Below are 22,236 nucleotides of genomic sequence, written 5' to 3' on the forward strand. Positions count from 1 at the left end.
CACCACGACGTCGGGACCGTAGAATGTCCTTGATCTTATAGATGGATCCGACTTCCGACATCAGTGGGGGAGGAGGTTCCTCTTCATGGCCAGGCTCTGTGGAGGGGATCAGAGGATCGTGAAAGGGTTTGAGGAGTGACACGTGGAATGTGGGGTGGATTCTGTATTGTGGTGGTAACTGTAATTTGTAAGTGACTGGGTTGACCTGTTCCAGGATGGTGAAGGGACCAACAAATCTGGGACTAAGTTTTCGGGAGGGCAGTCGCAAGCGGATGTCTCTGGTGGAGAGCCAAACCTTCTGCCCCGGCGCATAGATAGGACCTGGAATTCTCCTCTTGTCGGAGACCTCCTTGGCTCTGCGAACTGCCCTCTGTAGGTGGTGATGAGCGTCGTCCCAGACCCTCTCGCTCTCCCGGAACCAGTAATCCACTGCGGGGACATCAGAAGGTTCGCCATCCCAGGGAAAGAGTGGAGGTTGGAAGCCCAGAATGCACTGGAATGGCGTAAGTCCGGTGGTAGGTTGCCGCAGGGAATTCTGGGCGTATTCCGCCCAGCCCAGAAACTGGCTCCAGGAGTTTTGATGACCGTGACAGAATGTTCTGAGGAACCGCCCCACTTCTTGGATCTTCCTCTCTGTCTGGCCGTTGGTTTGTGGATGGTAGCCAGACGAGAGGCTGACGGTCACACCTAGGAGTCTGAAGAAGGCTTTCCAAAGTCTGGAGATGAACTGGGGTCCTCGGTCCGAGACTATATCTTCAGGTACTCCAAAGCATCGAAAGACATGGTTGAATAGGTTTTCGGCGGTTTCTAGGGCTGTGGGCAGACCCTTCAAAGGAATCAGACGGCAGAATTTGGAAAATCGATCGACAATGACTAAAATGCAGGTATTACCTTCAGATGATGGGAGATCTGTCATGAAGTCAACTCCTAGGTGTGACCAGGGGCGGTTCGGGATGGGCAAGGGATGGAGTTTACCTGCAGGTAGATGGCGAGGACTCTTCGATATAGCGCACTCTCTACAGCCTTGAACATATCTCCTCACATCCCTCGCCATGTTCGGCCACCAAAAGCGTTGGGATAGCAGCGAGAGGGTGTTGTTGGCCCCGGGATGCCCTGTGCCCAAGGATGTATGGGTGGAATGAATCAGATCTACCCGTTGGTTTTCAGGAATGAAGCGACGATTGGGGGGACAGCCCGGCGGAGTCCTGGATTCGGGAGTGGCGACGACTGTAGGAGCGGACCAGGTGATGGGACAGACTGTGATTTGCTCTGGGAGGATTCTGGCTGGGGTCTCCATGATTTCCGGCTGATCATAAATTCGGGAAAGTGCGTCGGCTCGGATGTTCTTTGGCCCCGGTCGGTAAGATATTGAGAATTGGAATCGGGAGAAGAACAGGGACCATCGGGCCTGACGAGGACAGAGTCTCTTGGCTTCTTTGAGGTACTGGAGATTTTTGTGGTCTGTAATCACCTGGAAAGGATGTCTGGCTCCCTCCAGCCAGTGTCGCCATTCTTCCAGGGCAAGCTTGATAGCCAGTAGCTCTCGATTTCCGATGTCATAGTTTCTTTCCGCCGGGCTGAGCTTCCTTGAGAAATAGGCGCATGGATGGAGTAATGCTGGTGTGCCATGATGTTGTGATAGGACGGCTCCCACTCCAGTGGTCGATGCATCTACCTCGACCACGAACGGTTGTTCAGGATCTGGGTGAGTCAGGAGTGGAGCTTGAGTGAAGGATTGCTTGAGGGTTTGGAAAGCTGCGGCGGCTTCGGGAGGCCAGGAGAGTTTCTTGGGTTGGTTTCTGAGTAGGTTGGTCAGCGGAGCGGTGATGAGACTGTAATTGTGGATAAAACGTCGATAGAAATTGGCAAACCCTAGAAATCGTTGGAGTTCCTTAACAGTTGTTGGTTCTGGCCAGGAGACAACGGCGGTGACCTTCCCCTCGTCTATGCGAACCCCTTTCTGATCAATGATGTACCCCAAGAACTGAACAGATGGTAGGTGGAAGGAGCATTTTTCAGCCTTGAGGTACAACTGATGTTCTCTGAGGGTTTGTAGGACCTCCGCAACGTGGTGGCGGTGTTCGGCCTCACTCCGGGAGTAAATCAGGATGTCATCAATATAGACTATGACGGAGATATGGAGGAACTCCCGGAGGACTTCGTGAATGAAGTTCTGGAATACGGAGGGGGCGTTGACCAGACCATAGGGCATGACCAGGTATTCGTAGTGCCCTGTAGGGGTCACAAACGCCGTCTTCCACTCGTCCCCCTCGCGTATTCTAACCAGATTGTACGCGCTACGGAGGTCCAACTTTGTGAATACCTTGGCTGATCGGAGTTGTTCCAGGGCCGCAGGGACGAGAGGAAGGGGATACCGGAATTTAACGGTACCTTGATTCAGAACTCGATAATCGATGCAGGGACGCAGCCCTCCATCCTTCTTGGCCACAAAAAAGAAACTTGAGGCAGCGGGTGACGTGGACTGGCGGATATACCCCTGACTCAGTGCCTCCTGAATATACTCCTCCATGGCCTTAGTTTCCGGAAGGGACAACGGGTAGATCCTACCTTTGGGCATAGGAGCATCTGGAAGCAGGTCTATTGCGCAGTCCCATGGCCGATGCGGAGGTAGCTGGGAAGCTCTCTTGGGGCAAAAAACGTCTTCATATGCGGAGTAGATCTTCGGGATTTGAATGGATCGTTTAGCGACTGGACTTTCGACAGACGTGACATAGATGGTAAGGGGTCTCTGACGTTGAACAGGTAGGTCGGGAAAACATCTGGTTTTGCAGTCTTCACCCCATCTCTTTATTTCTCCTGTGCCCCAAGAGAGGATGGGATCGTGCTTCACCAGCCACGGGCGCCCTAGAATGATGTCCATCGATGCACCCTCCAGAACCAGAAATTGGATCTCCTCCTTGTGGAGTAATCCCACTTGGAGATTGATAGGTTCACATTTGCGATGGATACGTGCCTGGGAATGGATAGCGTTGGTTATGGGTTGGATCTGGTAGACGTACGTCGAGGCTTCGGTGTTAAGTTGTAGGTGGCGACAGAGGGCGTACGAGATGAAGTTTCCAGCTGACCCGGAGTCGATGAGGGCCGTGACTGAAACAGATACAGAAGGGGTAGTTAACTGGACATTGGTGGTGAGAGGATGCATTTTTTCAATGGGAGAACTGAACACACTCACCAAGGGACGTGCTGGACGAATGGGACAGTCCAGCCTGACATGTCCGTCGGCACCACAGTACATACATAGACCCCGGGTCAGCCTCCTCTGTCGCTCCGTGATAGTGAGTCTACCAGATTCCACGATCATTGGTTCAGGTTCTGGAGGGACTGCTGGCTCTGGCGAACGGAGGAGTGCTTGGGGTACAGGTGGAAGATCATGCTGATAGACCCTCAGACGATCTGAACAGTGGAGAGATTGTTGAATGAATTTCTCCAACCCCATGGTATCGTCGAGGGCTGCTAGCTGTAGTCTGAGGCTGGGCTCCAATCCGAGCCGGTAAGTAGTGAGGAGAGATCGCTCATTCCATCCGCTAGCAGCAGCCAGAGTGCGGAATCGGAGAGCATAATCCTGAGTGGACATGGCTCCCTGTTTGAGATGGTATAACTGTTCTCCAGCTGCTACTTCTGTATCGGCGCGACCAAAAACCTCCTTAAAATATGTGATGAATGCTTGAATGGAGCTGGTTACCGGCCCAGACTGTTGCCAGATGGTTTCTGCCCACCGAAGAGCCGACCCAGAGAGAAGGGAGATGATGAACGCGATTTTGGACCGATCTGTGGGATATAATTCAGGTTGCATGGTGAATATCAGAGAACATTGCAGAAGGAATCCATTGCACTCCTCCGCCCCGCCAGAGTAGGGCGCTGGTCGAGCCATGGGACTGGATGAGTGGGTGGACGGTGAAGAAGTGCTCGGTGCTGGTGGTGCTTCGGGAAGTGGAGTAGATGGCAATAAAACTCTCTTTAGCGAGTCCACCAACTCCTGAATGGGATCGTGAGTGCTCATGCTGTTGATTGTAGTGGTCCGGTCTTCTGTTACGGGAAGCAGACGGACAAACAAGGTGATTAGAATATTTACGGTGTTTATTTACAACAGTGGAGCACACAAGGAGAACTGATGAGAAGTGACTGGAGTTTGGTTAATCTGATGGTCCTTGGTGGCAGGTTGGCTGACAGACACTGAAGGAGACCGAATGCACACACCAGAGGGCTTGCGGGGAAGACAGACTGACGATAGACACAAGGCAGACAGGATACCGGGAACACTGGACAGACTAGGAGAAACAGAGAGAAGGTAAGTATAGTTTGCTGATATCGAGGGTGAGTGATTACCAGGAGGTTTTCACTCAGAGTCCGCTTCGTAGGAACGAGACCGGACACTGAGTGAAGTGAGGTGTGTGCTTATGTAGTGAGTCTGAGTGATTGGGTGCAGCTGTGTGTGGTTAATACTCAGGTGACGGTGATCGTTGAGTGATGCTGGTGGAAGAGCCTGGCCAATCCGTGACAATTATATAATCTTAAAAATATTATAAACCATAATGCATTATAAACAATTTTATAATGTGTCGTCATATATAATAGGCATCACAGTGGTGCAGTGGGCAGCACGATCACCTCATAACAAGAAGGTCGCTTGTTTGAGCCCCGGCTGGGTCAGTTGGCATTTCTTGTCACGATCACCAGTGATCTAAAATTCCATAGATCGCTGGAAAACACTCACAAGTGTTAACGGACTACAAATCCACCATTTCAAGGACTACAACTCAGTCATGTACCACACACACACACAACCGGTTCCTGATCCTGACTGATTGCATACACAGCTGATGCTGCTCAAGTACTGATTACACACAAATATATTCAGCTCACGTTGAGTCACTCATGGTGGAGTCTTGTTATCTGTTTAGTGACATTACAACGCGCCTTCCCTGTCTTGCCTTCCGTGTTTTGAACCTTTTCTTGTTTTGTTTGATCATTCCTGTATGCTGCCTGCCTTCTTTTAGTCCATTTACCAGCAGATTTGTAGTCCTATATGAGTGTTTTCCAGCGATCTCTGTTAGATTGGTTAGATTGCTGGTGATCGTGACATTTCTGTGTGGAGTCTGCATGTTCTCCCCATGTTGGCGTGGGTTTGCACTGGGTGCTCTGGTTTCCCCCACCAGTTCAAAGACATGCGCTATAGGTGAATTGAATAAACTAAATTGACAATAGTGTGTGTGTGTGTGTGTGCGTGCGTGCGTGCGTGCGTGCATGTGTGTGTGTGTGTAGTTTCCCAGTACTGGGTTGCAGCTGGAAGGGCATCCAATGAATAGTTTTGTATCTCTGCATTGTTTCCTTAAAATATGAACAGTACTATATCATATCTCACAGTCTTTTATTACTTACAGTGACAAAAACAAAGTTGCATTATCTTTGAAACCTATTAAAAGCTTTATAATGTGTTAATAACATAGTAACTCTTTTTATTATGGGCACCAAGTCTCACATTTAGCTAAAAGGTTGCTGTTTATTGCATATTGGCTGTTTATTTGTACATATTCATGACTTAATCTGCATATTCTAAATACTCTCATAATCTATCCCATAATTTAACCAATACAACTACATTACTAACTATTAATACGCAGTATTAGGAGTGCTGCCAGTTGGAACGTGTTCCTTATTAATATATAAGTGGCCTTTATCTGCTGCAAATGACAAAAGGGTAACACTTCGGTTGTGTACCAATTCAGACTATTAAATACTGGCTTATTACTATAGGACCAGACATTTTTTGCTATTTCACAGAATTTTGTCCAAAAAATCTGCATATTTATGTGGAAGTATCCTAACTAAAAACTTTTATGAAATTAAAAATAATACCCTTTTAACTTTTATTTAATGTTTACAATTCAAATCCATTTACTTATTAGGTGAACAAAGCAAGTCTCTCATATCTTATATAATATAATATTACTTTAAGAACTGTATTGTAAATAAATCATATGACCGTTTTCATATTAGTCAAAAATATTATTAATTAAATTAATTTAAAAACTGAATAAATATCAATTTACACATATTTGCACAAGTAAATAAAATTCAATGATGGGCTAAATGCGCACGCAGATTTCGTGTGGGACTAGTTATTACCTACTAATAAAGATAGTGTCTGTTTATTAGTGCTTAAATCCTCTAATCTTACCCAATACTAAACCCATCTACTATCCCAACTAACTATTAATAAGCAACATAATTAGTACTTTATTGAGGTAGTTGATGTCTTGTTAATGGTTGGTTAATAGCGAGAATTGTACATTAACCTTTATGGCAACATGATACTTATGTTCATTTCCCTGCCAGTGTTTCTTTAAGACAAACATAATTTTTTTTTTTTGTTGTTGTTGGAAAGAGAAGGCCTAAGTAAAGCCAATGATGTGCTTTGGTTAAGTCACATGACATGCAGTGTTTTTCGGTAGAGCGATTTCTAACAGACTGACGTTTAGATTGGTTGAGTAGTTTCTGAATGCAAATGTAAACGTCAATAAAAACAAAGGATCAAATTATGTCAGTTCCACAAAAAAAAATCTGAAACATCACCTCCAGTAAGTTATGATGACATATTCACAACAAAATAGTTTTTAATCAAATTAGTTTTTTGTAAATTGATCAAATGTGAATAATGGAGAATAAAGAGAATAATTAGCGTAGCTGCTGTTCATAGTGTAAATAAACAAGATGTAAAAACCTGCGTGGAGCACATTCGTGTATCATACCGCTAAGTTATGCGCTGAGTGCATGCTTTACTAAAAAGATAGGTCTTTAATCTAGTTTTGAACTGCGAGAGTGTGTGTAAGCCTCTGACATTATCAAGAAGGCTATTCCAGAGTTTAGGAGCCATAAATGAGAAGGCTCGACCTCCTTTACTTGACTTTGCTGTTCTAGGTACTATCAGAAGCCCTGAGTTTTGAGATCCTAAAGAACGGGTTGGATTGTAGCCAGACAGAAGGTTGGTTAGATAAACAGGAGCTAGATTATTTAAAGCTTTATATGTAAGTAGCAATATTTTAAATTCAATACAAAACTTAACAGGCAGTCAGTGTAAGGAGGATAAAATTGGGGTGATATGGTTATATTTTCTAGACCTGGTAAGAACTCTGGCAGCTGCATTAGTGGCCACATACGTGAACAGCTCGTTTTAGCTCTTAATTTAAAATACTTTAAAAGTTTTATATTTTGTTACAGACATACAGTGTCATCCTGTAACTGTTTTGCAGCATATGAAATGTCCCAAACACTATTTTTAACTGTAGAAAATGGGCAAAAAAATGTTGTTTTTACTCTCTGATAGTCAAAACATGTTCAAAAAAATATGTATATGTTATTAATGCATTAAAAAACAGTGAGGAGAAAGTGTTTTATGGAAATTCGGACCACGAGTCCACATATATGGACATCATTTTTCTCTAAAAGTACATCATATCAAAAGGTGATACTTAGTTTTTATTCTAAATAGGTTCCAATAAGCCCAAATAGCAAAGAGAAATTAAAAAAATTAATGTAACAAAACAGCTTGGTCCTTAAGAGGTTAACAGCAGTTAAAAACAGACTGTTGACGGGAAACCAATTTTGACCAATTTAAAACCAATTTTGACTGGAAACACTAAATGAAGGGGTGGAATGTGAACACGGCAGGAGGGTTAAAAAAACGTGTATTATATCAGCCATAAAAATACCATGATGTGTTTTAAATATTGTGTTATAAGGATGTTTTTTTAGGGATTATACATGCTTTACGAATACATTTAAACAAGCAGACTTCATAGAAAGTGTTACCCAAAACATTATATGACCTTTTTTAGACACTTTATACTGTATATGCTTATTTTATTTTCTTATTCATTTAAATATGAAGAGGCAAAACCCATATTAAATGCAGGCCTTTTTAAATAACATTTTATTAGGCTCAAAGTTTCTCTTAATATCTATATATTCAAAGATCACTGCAGTCTTTTTGATCTTACCCATCAGTATCAACTTGAATTGAGACATTACAACCCTCACTTCCTTTGTTCTGTTTCCGTAGGTCTGTACTCCAGACTTGGTGGTGTTTCTGGCTTGTTCTAATCAGCGTCTAAAGGAGCGCCTGGAGAAGCGCGCAGAACAGCAGGGTCGCCCGGATGACAACCCTAAAGCTATCGATCGACGCTTGACTAATTTCAAACAGAATGCCATTCCCCTGGTTAAGTACTTCCAAGAAAAAGGCCTCATCGTCACAGTAAGGAATATGTTTGAATATTTATTGTTACAAACTTTAAAGTAGACGTACACTTGGGTAGAACTCTTTAATAAAATGATGTGCTGGAAGAATTTGAGGGCTGCCTTCTAAAAAGAAAAGTAACACTTGTTCATGAGGTCCTGTAAAGTGCTTTGAAATGTGCATTTTTGTTCTGTGTTCAACATCATTTCAACTGAAACAAAAAGAGAGGGTGTGACATAGAATAGCTCCTCCCCTTTAAAAAAACAGCCAATAGTGTTTCATTTTCATCACAGCTCTTCCAGTGGTTGAGCTCAAATGCATCAAATGAAAAGCAAATGGGAAGCGTTATGAAGGGGCGGGACATGTCAGATAATAGAGAGCATTTGATTGGTTGGAAGATTTGACGAGAAACTGAAGTATGAGGTGACATGAAAAAAAATCATTGATTGATTTTTGAAAAACTGAGGGCTTTGGGTGTTTATATCGTCTAATAGCTAATTTTATTATTGTTTTGGAGCACATTAACTTATAGATTATGATTCTGATCCTAACATCTAAAAGTTTCACAAGGACTTCAAGTGTAATTTGCTCAGATATGTCATTTTAAATACAAGGTTGACATTGCTTGAGATGTCTTTGCTATGACAACTTGACATAAATATATACAGCACAACTTGTCTTTAATTTTGTGGGGGAGGGGGGTCGGTGGTTTGTTTGTTTTTTAGATTCTACATTATTAGTGCCCAATGCCCATAATAAACCCACTTACGTTGTAATGTAAAGACATTTTTAATTATTAATTTGAAATATTTAACACGTTAAAAAAACTAATTAACGCAATTACACAGTTGCTGTATTTCCTGTTGTGGCCGACGTGTGTTCAACATGCAAAGAAATATGGATAAGACCAAGGAAGGACTTTTAGATGGAAAGTTTCAGTATATAATACTTAATGTAGCATTACCACGCTATCTAGCATTTCCTCCAGAGTTTCATCTAATTTCGTTTGTTTCATTTTTTTATTTTTTTGTTTTAATGGAATTTGATACCACATACCACAGGAAAGAAAAACCTCCAAATTTCGTGACTCGGTGGTCCTTTAGGTAATCAAAAATCGCTGTTTACATTGTAGACTCTTAATGAGAGTATTATCTTAATCATATTAAAATCAGAGTATTGGTGTCCATGTAAATGTACTCTGAAAAGGGCAGTGGATGTCGCACGCTGCCAAAGACATGCAGCACATTCCTCGGCTATGATTCCATGCGCCCTCGAATGTTTCATTAAGTTTGACGTGTTTCCTCCCTTAAACGCAACTTTTGTAAAGCATCTGCTTCAGGTTGCGGTGTCAGAATCCTTGCTTGTAAAATATAGCCATACTTTAGAACACTTAGTTTAAGCAAATTTGATGTACGCGTTCGTACGTGTTGATGAATCTGAAGAGAGTCGCGCGCACCAACATCGTCGTTGGTGTATCCCTCAAAGTTGTTTACAATTAAATGTTTAGAGATGGTGCGACCAAAGTCCCTGTAAGAATTAGTCTTAGGTGTGACACAACGCGTACCTGTGGGTGCCTTTGATGTACTCCTTGATTCTTCTTACGTCCTTGTCGTAGCACCAGTGGCACCAAAATTAGGCACTGGAATTAATGTGATTCGGTGATTCTGCTTATGAGAGACTGTTCTCACTCTCAGGTCACATCATTCAAAAGAAAACGGCCACATTGTCCCCTGATAATGTCAACAGACTGGACTGTCTTAACTGGCTGAATATAAAGGAGGACTAAACGAAATTCTACTTTCCCTACTAAAAAAACAGCTTAAACAAGCCTAGGCTGGTTGGCTGGTATTAGCTGGTCGACAATCCTGGGTTTAGAGGGGTTTTGGCTGGTTTTAGCTGGATTTACCTGGTCATTTTTCAGCCTGACCAGCAAAGACAAGGCTGGAAATGACTGGAAACCAGCCTGGAAATGGCCAAAACCCCTCTAAAACCAGGCTGGTCAACCAGCTAAAACCAGCCAACCAGCCTAGGCCGGTTTAAGCTGGATTTTTCAGCAGGATTATAATTAATGTTAAAAAACTTTCAGCAATACACCTTTTCAATGATTGCAGTTGTTTGTATTGATTACTTTATTATTATAATTTTCCAATTTCCATATTTGCAACGCCTGTATTTTGGCATTTTTCTGCAGTCCACTTAGAATCCAACATGGAAATAATTTTTTCTTTATTGGCATTGGTTGTTTTGAAATTCAAATTTCATTAATATGCCTGTGTTTTTATTTCTGTAATAAATATGGCTGTCAAGCTAACAGTTTGAGGATCTTGAGGGTTTATTGCAGGTATGTTGTTTACATGAAGAAACCTGTGTTACAAATTAAACTAAAATTCTGATAAACAATCACATTTTGAATTTAAAATAGTTTTTTGTCTTGCGTTTACATTCATTTTACGTTTTGAAGAGCCCAAATTATAAGTTTCAGTCTTTTAAATACAATTAATCGTGATTAATTGCTAAAAAAAAGTGTGATTAATTACTTATTTTTTTAATCGATTGATAGCACTAATAAATACCAAACTGAACTGAAGCTGTTTCAGTTCCCTAGAACAAGACCAGTATTCCACACTACTCTACCTCCTGCCTGAATTTCTGGAATGATCCACAGTTTGAAATATTATTGCTTTTACTCCCTTTTCTTCATTTGTATAAAGCTGTTTTGAGAATTTTCTTTGTAAAAAAAGCACTGTCGAAATAAAAATAAATGGCACTAAATTGAAATGAAATGCTCCAGAAGCAAAAAAGAAGCATGAACTAATATGTGATGTCCATTGTAATGCACAAAATGTCCAAAAGGTTTTAAATGATAGATACTGGACAGAGCTACACCTCAGACATTTAACTGCTACCTCTAAACGCAGTGGCATTTCACAACAAGCTAACATCTCAAATAACAGTTGCTCTTGCAACCTGCAACCTTCTTGCTGTGAGGCAAACGTGCTACCCCCTGTGCCACCGTGCAGCCCTGACCATTACATGTCCACCCTAAATGGTTACAAGATAACCATACATGTTTAAGGAATTATATTCAACATCTTTAATTTATTCTCTTAGGTAAGGAGAGATCTCCACTTAAGTTTCATACTTAGAGGGAATATGCCTTATACATAAGGCTTAAAGCATCAGTATCAGTACTTGGTATTGGTTAATCTCCATGACAAGGAATTGACACTTGGTATCGGCTGCAAAAATCCTGATCAGAGCCCATGTACATACTGTATTATTGTTTTGATGTCACATATGAACAGAGTAACAGTGCATGAAGCCATTCATTATCCTTTATAAACAATACACGGATTATAAATGTGCTCAATAAACAAGCGTTATTTGAGAGAATGGTGTAGATAATGACATGCATCATGTGGATCACATGCATTTCTCTTGCATATTAATATAATTTTGACAGCTTTGTGATTAAAAGGTAAATGACTCTATAACATACCTCTACACATTTCAAAATTAATTTATGAAAAGTCAAGCAGCATAAACCCTGAGCATTAGACTGTGACCAGATGTGTATTCCACCACCTAATCCCAGTGCTGTCAGCATCATCTTTATCACTCAGAGTGATTCATACAGACAAACAGGTTGATCTAGAACAAGCCAGAAATTAAGGGCATTTAGTGTCAGGATCCCAATGGAGCCACTTATCTAACAAGCTGAATGTCTCTTCATTTACTAAACAAAGGCAATAGGGGTGTGTTATTAAAAGGTGTTTACATATAAATAAAGAATAAAAACTGGGATGTCATGTAAACAAATTGAACACCGTTTATCAAGCCTCTTTGTGAAATAATGTAGAAAAAAACACAACATATTTGGGTTAGTTGTGGCCTAATGATATTTTATAATGATATCAAGTCATTGGAATTTTGTTGCCTGTTGTTATGGTACAAATTTTTCTGCACCATTTCCTTTCCTTTTCTCCACCACATCCTTTCCTGCTTGTCAGCTGGCAGTCTCTTAAGTCAAATGCAGTCACCGTTCTGTACCTCTTAATGAACAAAAACATGACAAATCTTTGGCTACAAAATGACAAATTTGAAGTTTAGAAGCTTTAAATCTGAGGTAAATTTTTTATTGTTGTTCTCATAATGACTATTATTCATTCATTCATCCATCCATTTACTTTTTGGCCTAGTCCCTTTATTAATCTGGGGTGATCACAGCGAAATGAACCACCAACTTATCCAGCAAATGTTTTATGCAGCGGATTCCTGTCCAGCTGCAACCCATCACTGGGAAACACCAACACACTCTCATTTAGACAGATACACTAATTTAGCTTACCCAATTCACCTATAGCACGTCTTTGAAATGTGCACCTGGAGGGAACCCACGGCAACATAGGGGGAACATGCAAACTCCGCACAGAAATGCACCAACTGACCCAGCAGAGGCTCGAACCAGTGACCTTCTTACTGTGAGGCAACATCGCTCCCCACTGCGCCACCTCACCGCCCATAATGACTATTAAATTCATGAATAAATATTATTCAAAATCAAAGAACTTTAATATTATGCAAAGCTCAACTGCGCCTTTTTTAGGGACCGTGAATTCATGATGTCAGTGTTAACCTACTCCCTTTTTTTTCGTATGGTAACTATGGTACCTATTTTGAGGAAAAGTATTGTTTTATTTTTTCAGGCCAATTGATCGATTGATTGATCAATGATTGATTGATTGTCCAAATAATAGACATATTCATAATAGACATATTCAAAATAGACTTAAAGTGAACAAATGATGACAACATATTTATCGTTTACATGCAGGTGAAAGTACTCGACTGTGGTGCGTTTCTGAAAACCATCGTTAACCAACTATGGTTGCAATTTCCGTCGTTACAAACATAGTTTGTTGATTTGGCGTTTCCCAAATACATTATTTCAGCAAACATTCGCAAACTGCATCACAAGCTTGTGCGCTTGCAACTGCATCACTAGAGCTGTAGTTAGGAGCATAGTTCCTGGCTGTGTTGTTCTGTTCCCAGTTATCTCCCTATGCCCTATTCCTTTTGAATGTTCCAGCATTTAAACTTGGAATGGTTTAAAAACAACATTAAAGTCATCTCTCTTAGGCGTAATTTGCCTTCAAAGTGTTTTTTACAGTTCATGTTTTAGCGTTCTTCATATTGATAATTGCGCTCCCTTCGTAGTGCACTTTAAAAAACAAATATGTCATTTTGATCAGAGCCGTGGCTCATGACAAAAGCTATACTGTAGGTGACCAATTGTCGAGCCTCGGCTGGGTCAGTTGGCGTTTCTGCATGTTCTCCCCATGTTCGCATGGATTTCCTCTGGATGCTCCGGTTTCACCCACAGGTGAATTGGGAAGGCTAAATTGTCCGTAGTGTATGTGTGTGAATAAGTGTGTATGGATGTTTCCCAGTAATGGGTTGCAGCTGGAAGGGCATCCGCTGTGTAAAACATATGCTAGATAGGTTGCTGGTTCATTCGGCTTTAGTGACCCCAGATTAATAAAGGGACTAAGAAAAGAAAATGAATGAATGATGCATCGTACTATGATTGTTCAGTTGTGTCGTTGTTTAGGAAACGCACCCTTGAACAGCACATATTTGCTCAGCTCACACAATTATGTTTACTTATAGTAAGTCATATCTGACTGTATTTATGCAAGATAGTCTACAAGATGTACATTTTAACACCTGTTTGTGTTTTTGACAGTTCAGGTGCAAGGAGAACAGATCACACGCTGTCTGAGCGAATTAAGATTACGCTGGTATTACACGACTCACCCTAGTTATTTTTTCCAAGTTTATTCATTCATTCATTAATTTATTTTTCCCATTCATTTATTTTTTATTTATTTATCTTCTACATATGCTGGATAAGTTGACGGTTCATTTCGCTATAGCGACCCCAGATTAATTAAGGGACTAGGCTGAGAACAAAATGAATAAATGAATGAATGTCCGGGGCCAGGTCATGGGGGCAGCAGTCTCAGTAGAGAACCCCAGACTTCCCTCTTCCCAGGCACTCGTTCGGGGGGATCCTGAGGTATTCCTAGGCCAGCCGAGAGACATAGTCCCTCCAGTGTGTCATGGGTCTTCCCCAGGGCCTCCTCCCAGTGGGACATGCCTGGAACACTCCCCTAGGCCATCCAGGAGGCATCTGAAACAGACGCCTGAGCCACCTCAGCTGACTTCTCTCGATGTGGAGGAGCAGCTGCTCTACTCCGAGCTCCTCCCGGAGGGTCTCTAAGAGTGCGCCCTGCCACCCTGGAAAGGAAACTCATTTCAGCCACTTGTATCCAAGATATTGTCCTTTCGGTCATGACCCAAAGCTCATGACCACAGTAGGAATGTAGATTGACTGATAAATCGAGAGCTTTGCCTTTCGGCTCAGCTCCTTCTTTACCACAACGACTGGTACATCGACCGCATTACTGTTGCCGCTGCACCAATCCGCCTGTCAATCTCACGTTCCACCCTTCCCTCACAAAACTCCAAGATATTGAAACCCTCCACCTGGGGGTAAGGACTTTCCTCCTTTATATCCTCTTATTAATTCCTGAAGCAAATTAAAGATTACATATTTAGTGAATAATATGTTTAGACCATGGGTGTGCAAACTAGGTCCTAGAGGGCCGGTATCCTGCAAAGTTTAGTTCCAACCCCAATCGGATACACCTGTGCTAGCTAATAAAGCTTTTGGCTGTTTCTCAATTCCAAGAATGCAGAGAACGGACTTGCGTTCTTGTGGAGACCGGTCTTGCCAGGTGTCCTCGGAAAAACGAACTCAGGAGACCACGAGAACAGAGAACGCATCCTGTGAGAAATGAGATGCTGTGTTCTTCCTGATGGTCACATGACCTTCACATGTTTTAAATGTAAAATTATTTAAACATTACAGCATTCATACAATGATTTATTGTTTTTCCCCTTTTCAAAATATATACTCTGCATAAAAACATTAAAAATATACGTTACATAATATAATAAAACAGGTTATAAAACGAATTTCAGCAAATAAACACCCTTAATGTGTTTATTCCTTTATTAAGATGTCCATGGTCATGTTTACTTTCACCGTTTCATTTAGGGAAACTCCTGAGGTAAATAAGTTATATCTCTGAATTTTAATAATAAATCTAAATAAAATGCTGCATCTCCCACCTCCAGTCGCTATGACTTCTGGGACTTCTAGAGCGAGTTCGGTGCTCAAGTCTGCATCGATGCATCCTCGATATCAAGTTTCACGCGTCCTCTGTTCTTGCGGTCTTCTGTATTGGAACTGAACTTTGGCAGCTGATGATGACGTTGCACAAGAACACGAGGGTGCAAGACCGCTGAAGAACGCATATTGAGAAACAGCCCTTACTAGGTTTTTTAGAAACATCCTTGCAGGTGTGTTGAGTCAAGTTGGAGCTAAAATCTGCAGGACACCGGCTCTCCAGGACCGAGTTTGGACACCCCTGGTTTAGAATATGTGTTCTGTCCATGTGTTTGTGATTCATTTACATAATCCCCTCCCATAAAATTTGAATATGACCAGAAAACTCAAACAAATGCATATTCAAATTCTACACTATCTCAGCTCTATTCTTCTCTGCACCTATTTAGTAAATACTGAGATTACTGTTTTTTGCTGGTGCAAGCTGTTTGTAAATCTGGCACTTAGTCTTATAAATAATGAAAAACATGACAGCAAATCATGAAAACTTCATGCTTTTTTCACATTTCAGGTGATGTGCAAGCATGAGCAGATGTTTGGGGATACAGGTGTGTGATAAAGCCACAGAAGCATGTTTCTCATTCACAGCATTCGGTCTGCATTGAGCCACTTCACTCTGAAAGGAAGCATTTGCTAGTGGAGATGACACACAAACATTTCTATTCATATTTATACTGACATTGGAAAGCCCACTGGAGGAAAAATCAGCTAGAATTGCACTAAATTAAAAAAAAAAAAAGAAAAAAATTGGTAACACTTTATTTTGATGGTCCATTTGAGTATTAGTAGACTGTCTGATTAATATCTGTTAACATGCTCCTTCAACAGATATTTAACTGACTATAAGAAACTTACACTAACCCTAACCCCAACCTAGCAGTCTACTTATAATCTTATTTCTAATGAGAAATAGTTGCAAAGTAACTTAAAGGACACATAGTTTACCTCTTTTTTATGATTTAATATTAATATTATGGTTCTTCTGAGTGTGCCAGTTTAGGTTCAGTTTAAAACACAATTCAGATTTTTTTATTATAATGTGTTAAAAAGTGTCATGTTGGGGGTGTGTCCACAGTTCGCTGATTTAGGGGTGTGTTGCTTCACATGTAGATTAGTATCGGCTTCCCGCCCAATGTAACAAGGGGGCGGAGCCATGAGCTCACCCGCTTTGCGTTGGCAACAGAGACAGGCAGACTGAGAGAAGGAGCAGGAGTGAGAGGATCAACAATCAGTCGTACATATACGACTCGGACACAGACCAAGCAGAGAGCACAAATCATTTGTGTCTTTGTATAGTTTTACAGCTGACTGTGTGCTAGTTTCAAGTACCGAGCTTGTACACCAAGACTAATAACCACGCACACTGGAATTAACTTTGACTGAAGCACGGGATGCGTTGCTCGAAGCCGCGACACGGCACACCAGACACTCTCTGTGGCGCGGCAGAAACATGAAGTGTCCCGAATCGTCGCTCCATTGTGTGTACCCTGATAGAAACCGATGTTTAGAATTCTAAAATGCATGGCACAGCGTCAGGTGTAGCAGCACCTAGTTAAGATCACAGGGAGCTTCTGGGATCGCGAGAAATGGAAACGGCTGAAGTATAAGGTAGACTCAATGAGAAGTACACATGTTTGCAAACCTACCTAAAGATACAACCAATAATTCCGATTAGAGCGATAATGTGGAGAATATTGATCTTGTGTTGAGCCCAATGAGCCTTGCATCTACAAATAGAGCTAGGGTGTTCCTTTAGTGATATCGCTTCGACTCACGCTGAAAATGGCGGACGTGAATCAACAAACTGAGGATATGATGATGCGCCTGTCAATCAATATTGGTGGGCGGGGGGACCGCACTCCTACGTAAAGTTGCGGTTGATCTGAAAACCGCTCCAATTGGTCCACCGTTTTTTATGTTGTTAAATTGAAAAAAAAAGCACTGGGTGTGCTTATATCACCCAAATATGACAGTCTATACACCATACATGCACATATGTCTGTCCAAACAGCTTGAAAAGTAGATTTTTTTACCATAGATGCCCTTTAAATTCAATAAATGGACCATCAAAATAAAGTGTGACCAAAAAACAACAAAAGCTGTGGTTGCTGGATTTTTACAATTAAAAATAGGGTATAAAAGGATGGTCATTAAAGGAATTTTGTAATTTTTGTAATTTGTTTAATTTAGAGTCATACACCAGTGTTTTGAAGTACTAACATCTACACAGCATAGCTTTGTTACACAGGCAATAGCAAAACCATAAGAATGTGTGGCTTAAAAAGTGATATGATGAACCAAATCTCATCACAAACTTTTTTCCACAAGTAGAGAAACGAATTAATATATAGAATATAATAAATAAAAAGCGCTAAGTGTCATTCACACAACTAATTAACACCATCATGGTAACAAACACAAAAGTAAAGTCATGCAACAGACATTATCAACATTAGATTTAAGGCTAGGCAAGTTTGTTTATATAGCACATTACATACACAGTGGCAATTCAAAGTGCTTTACATAAACAGGAATAAAAGAGTCAAGTCTAAGATAATAAAAGCAGTTATTAAAAACAAATTAAAATGTGTTAAAAAGAATAAAAAAAGAAAAGAAACAGATAATAGTGCGATCTGTCGGACGTAGCACAGTGCTCATTCAGTAAAGGCACAGCTAAACAGATGTGTTTTCAGTCTTGATTTGAATGTGCCTAATGTTGGAGCACATCTGATTATTTCTGGAAGCTGATTCCAGCAGCGGGGAGCATAATAGCTGAAGGTTGATTCGCCCTGCTTTGAATGAACTCTTGGAATTTCTAGTTTGTATGATCCTAAAGATCTTGTAACATGAAATGTAACATCAAATTTAAAAAATGTATGTTACATCAGGCCTGCGGCCAGCCTATTAAAATGGGTGGTTCTTTTTTTCTCAAAACGTGGACCTATTTGACATTTTAAGGACTAATTTGTGCGAAATTAGCTTGTTGGATGGATATCAATACCACACTTTTTGATGCAACAAAAGTACTTCCTACATTCTTGTCAAAGTGCTTATCATACTGATTTTTGTCTACAAAAAATTTATGTTTATGTACAAATGTGCATTTAAACTGTAAGTTATTACAGTTTTATATATAATGTAATGATTAGAATTCAAAACGTATATGAAAAACTTATTTTTTAAATGCTATTTTATTTTCATCCATCATAAAAACAATCAAACAAACAAACAAACAAACAAAAATTAAAACTTTATAGGCAAATAACAAACTGTCCAGCTCATTTCCTCAGTCAGAACTTGTCCATTTAAATAATAAAAGCCTTCTTTTATTGATTATTCTTCTTAAAGACTTCTTCTATTGGTTATTTTCACAATTTATGATGGCATACTGTCAAAAATGGGACAAATGAGCTCATATAGGGGCCAAATTCTGGACTTTGTCAGAAGGTGGGTGGGTCTTTCGAACTACCCCTGGCTACGGGCCTGTACATAACATTTATGTAACATAAAACTGGCTCAGTTTCCTCACTTCAGCCATGTGGTTAAAAACTAGGGTGTGAGACTAGACAGTAGTCTAAAATTTGATAAGCAGATTGATTCTGTGATAAAAGTAAGCTTTTTTCAGCTTCACCTTCTCTCTAAAGTCAAGCCCTTCCTGAGAAAGGCTGATCTTGAGAAAGCCATCCATGCTTTTGTGAGTTCGCGTTTGGACTACTGTGATACACTTGTTGGAGTTAACCAGTCATGTCTTCATCGTTTGCAGCTTGTGCAAAATGCTGCTGCTCGCATGTTAACTAGCAGTTGGAAAAGTGAACACATTACACCAATCCTCTACTCCCTCCACTGGCTCCCTGTTAAGTTTAGAATCGATTTTTAAACTTTTGATGTTTGTTTTTAATGCCGTCAATGGCCTTTCTCTCACTTATTTATGTGAAATTTTGTACATTCAGAAACCCAGCAGAGCTTTGCGATCTGCTGACCAACTTCTGCTTGAAGTCCCTCGGTCAAGATACAAGCAGTGGGGTGACCGCTCTTTTGCAGTGGCAGGTCCTTTACTCCCCTTAATACCCTACTGAGCTTCGTACAATCACTGACCTGCCACTTTTTAAAGCCAAGCTTAAGACCCACTTGTTTAAATTGGCTTTTAATGCAAATCACTGACACTTCGTTATGTTTTAACATTTGTTGTATTTTATTGATATTTTTTGTACTGTTTTGCATTGTCTGCATTGTCTGTTGTGTTGTATAATTTGCTTTTACTTGTGTAAAGCACTTTGGTCAATGTTGGTTGTAGTAAAGTGCTATATAAATAAAAGTTGATTGATTGATAAAACTGTAGTTAATTCATAAAAGAAATAAAAAATAATTAAATAACCATTGTGCAGTCAACAAAAAAAGCATAAAAAGTGAAGTGTCATGCAGGAAACTCTGTGAAAGTGAATTTACAGTTATTCATCATATATTCACTGTAAAAAATGCCAATACCAGGGATGTTGCTAGACATAAAGGTCTACTAGGGCACGGGCTCCCCTCAAACAACAAGACCATCATCCTATTATTTAAATGTTAGTTTTGCCAACCTGCAAAACTCACTGCAAGCTGACACCTCTGCATTTAATGTTGTTTTGCCGGTTTCACAATGCATGATCAGCATGTGAGCAGCCCGTTCTCAGCGTGCATGTAAATAACCTGGATTCACACCGGGAGCCGGAGCGTCGCGTCAGCATCAAGCGGGAGCGGTGCGTGGGCGGTGGGGTGTTTTTTGCGCATATGTGTCAGATTGTTTTCGAATTAAACTACATTGCTTTCACAAGCTTTGTACAAGCGGTTGTACATAGAGAATCGTGTCTTTACTCTGGGATTACCACTCTTAATAAATACACTTACATATACACTCACCGGCCACTTTATTAGGTACACCTTACTAGTACCGGGTTGAACCCCTTTTGCCTTCAGGACTGCCTTAACCCTTCATGGCATAGATTCAACAATGTACTGGAAATATTCCTCAGAGATTTTGATCCATATTGACATGATAGCATCATGCCGTTGCTGCAGATTCGTCGGCTTCACATCCATGATGCAAATTTCCCGTTCCACTACATCCCAAAGGTGCTCTATTGGATTGAGATCTGGTGAATGTGTAGGCCATTTGAGTACAGTGAACTCATTGTCATGTTCAAGAAACCAGTCTGAGATGATTTGCAGCAGAAATCGAGAGTCATCAGACGAGGCAACATTTTCCAATCTTAGCCTCTTAGCCTTAGCAATCTGTAGCCTAGGTTTCCTGTTCTTAGCTGACAGGAGTGGCACCCGGTGTGCTCTTCTGCTGCTGTAGCCCATCTGCCTTAAGGTTTGACGTGTTGTGCATTCAGAGATGCTTTTCTGCATACCTCTGTTGTAACGAGTGGTTATTAGAGTTACTGTTGCCTTTCTATCAGCTCGATCCAGTCTGGCCATCAACAAGGCATTTGCTCCCACAGAACTGCCGCTCACTGGATGTTTTCTCTTTTTCGGACCATTCTCTGTAAACCCTAGAAATGGTTGTGCATGAACATCCCAGTAGATCAGCAGCTTCTGAAATACACCAGCCTGTCTGGCACCAACAGCCATGTTCAAAGTCACTTAAATCACCATTCTTCCCCATTCTGATGCTCGGTTTGAGATCGTCCTGACCATGTCTACATGCCTAAATGCATCGAGTTGCTGCCATGTGATTGGCTGATTAGAAATTTCCATTAACGAGCTGTTGGACAGCTGTACCTAATAAAGTGGCCAGTGAGTGTAAAGTAAACTGCAACTGTAAATCTGTATCTCAAAGCAGTTACTGAGGCACTTCATATCACTTCATAATGGTGCCCGTCCCTAACACAAATCGATTAAAAGTTAACCTAATTATTTTTACAAAATTAAGTGGGTTGAACAAAAATGTATTAAGTTGACACCAAAAGTTAAAAACAGGAATTGTGTTGATCTAGCTTATTTTAAGTAAGTAGTTACAGTAGAACAAGTATCAAACCATAATTTTTCAGTGTATTAGGGAAACTTGCAATTAACCAAGTCATGGATTTTTAGTTTTTACCATTGAAATCACAGACATTTCTTAGTGTGTATCGTGTTGTTTTTTTGTTTTGTTTTTGTATTTATTTCTCTGCTTTCACTTCCTGTCCAAAGCCTCAGTGGGTTGAGCAGATTCAATTATCTAACAGTAGATTGACAGCTCCAGTGTTGTGTCAACTCAAAATTGAGAGAGAAAAAAGCTTGATTTTGAATAGCTGTCAGCTCGCACGTCAAATTCTACAGTTTTCTGCAGGGTTGCATAATGAAAGGATTGGCTCAGCATTGTATACCATCAGATTAATAAAACATTTCACAGAATGAACAAATACAGACTGAAGCCAGTGGATTCACATTATTCTTTTTATTTACTTCTTGCTGTGAGGCGACAGTGCTAACCACTGAGCCCCCGTGTCACCTTTTTATTTTATTTTATTTTATTTTATTTTATTTTATTTTATTTTATTTTATTTTATTTTATTTTATTTTATTTTATTTTATTTTATTTTATTTTATTTTATTTATTTTATTTTATTTTATTTTGACCTAAAACTTTTTATCTGTCAAACACAAAAGAAGATATTTTGAAGAAAGCTGAAAACCTGTAATCATTGACTTTCATAGTAGAAAAAAATACTATGGAAGTCAATAGTTTTAGGTTTCCAACATT

At 40.5% G+C, this 22,236-nt stretch overlaps 1 protein-coding gene across 1 annotated transcript in view; it reads left to right on the forward strand.

Annotated features, from left to right (window-relative positions):
* Positions 1-22,236, forward strand: part of ak5 (adenylate kinase 5) — a 224,670-nt gene that overhangs the window by 66,494 nt on the left and 135,940 nt on the right. The window contains exon 6 of the mRNA XM_056471784.1: positions 8,081-8,272. Coding sequence (XP_056327759.1) covers positions 8,081-8,272 — 192 coding nt within the window. The remainder of the gene's footprint in view (positions 1-8,080; positions 8,273-22,236) is intronic.

Source organism: Danio aesculapii, chromosome 2, assembly GCF_903798145.1.
Source record: "Danio aesculapii chromosome 2, fDanAes4.1, whole genome shotgun sequence".
NCBI classification, from domain to species: domain Eukaryota; kingdom Metazoa; phylum Chordata; class Actinopteri; order Cypriniformes; family Danionidae; genus Danio; species Danio aesculapii.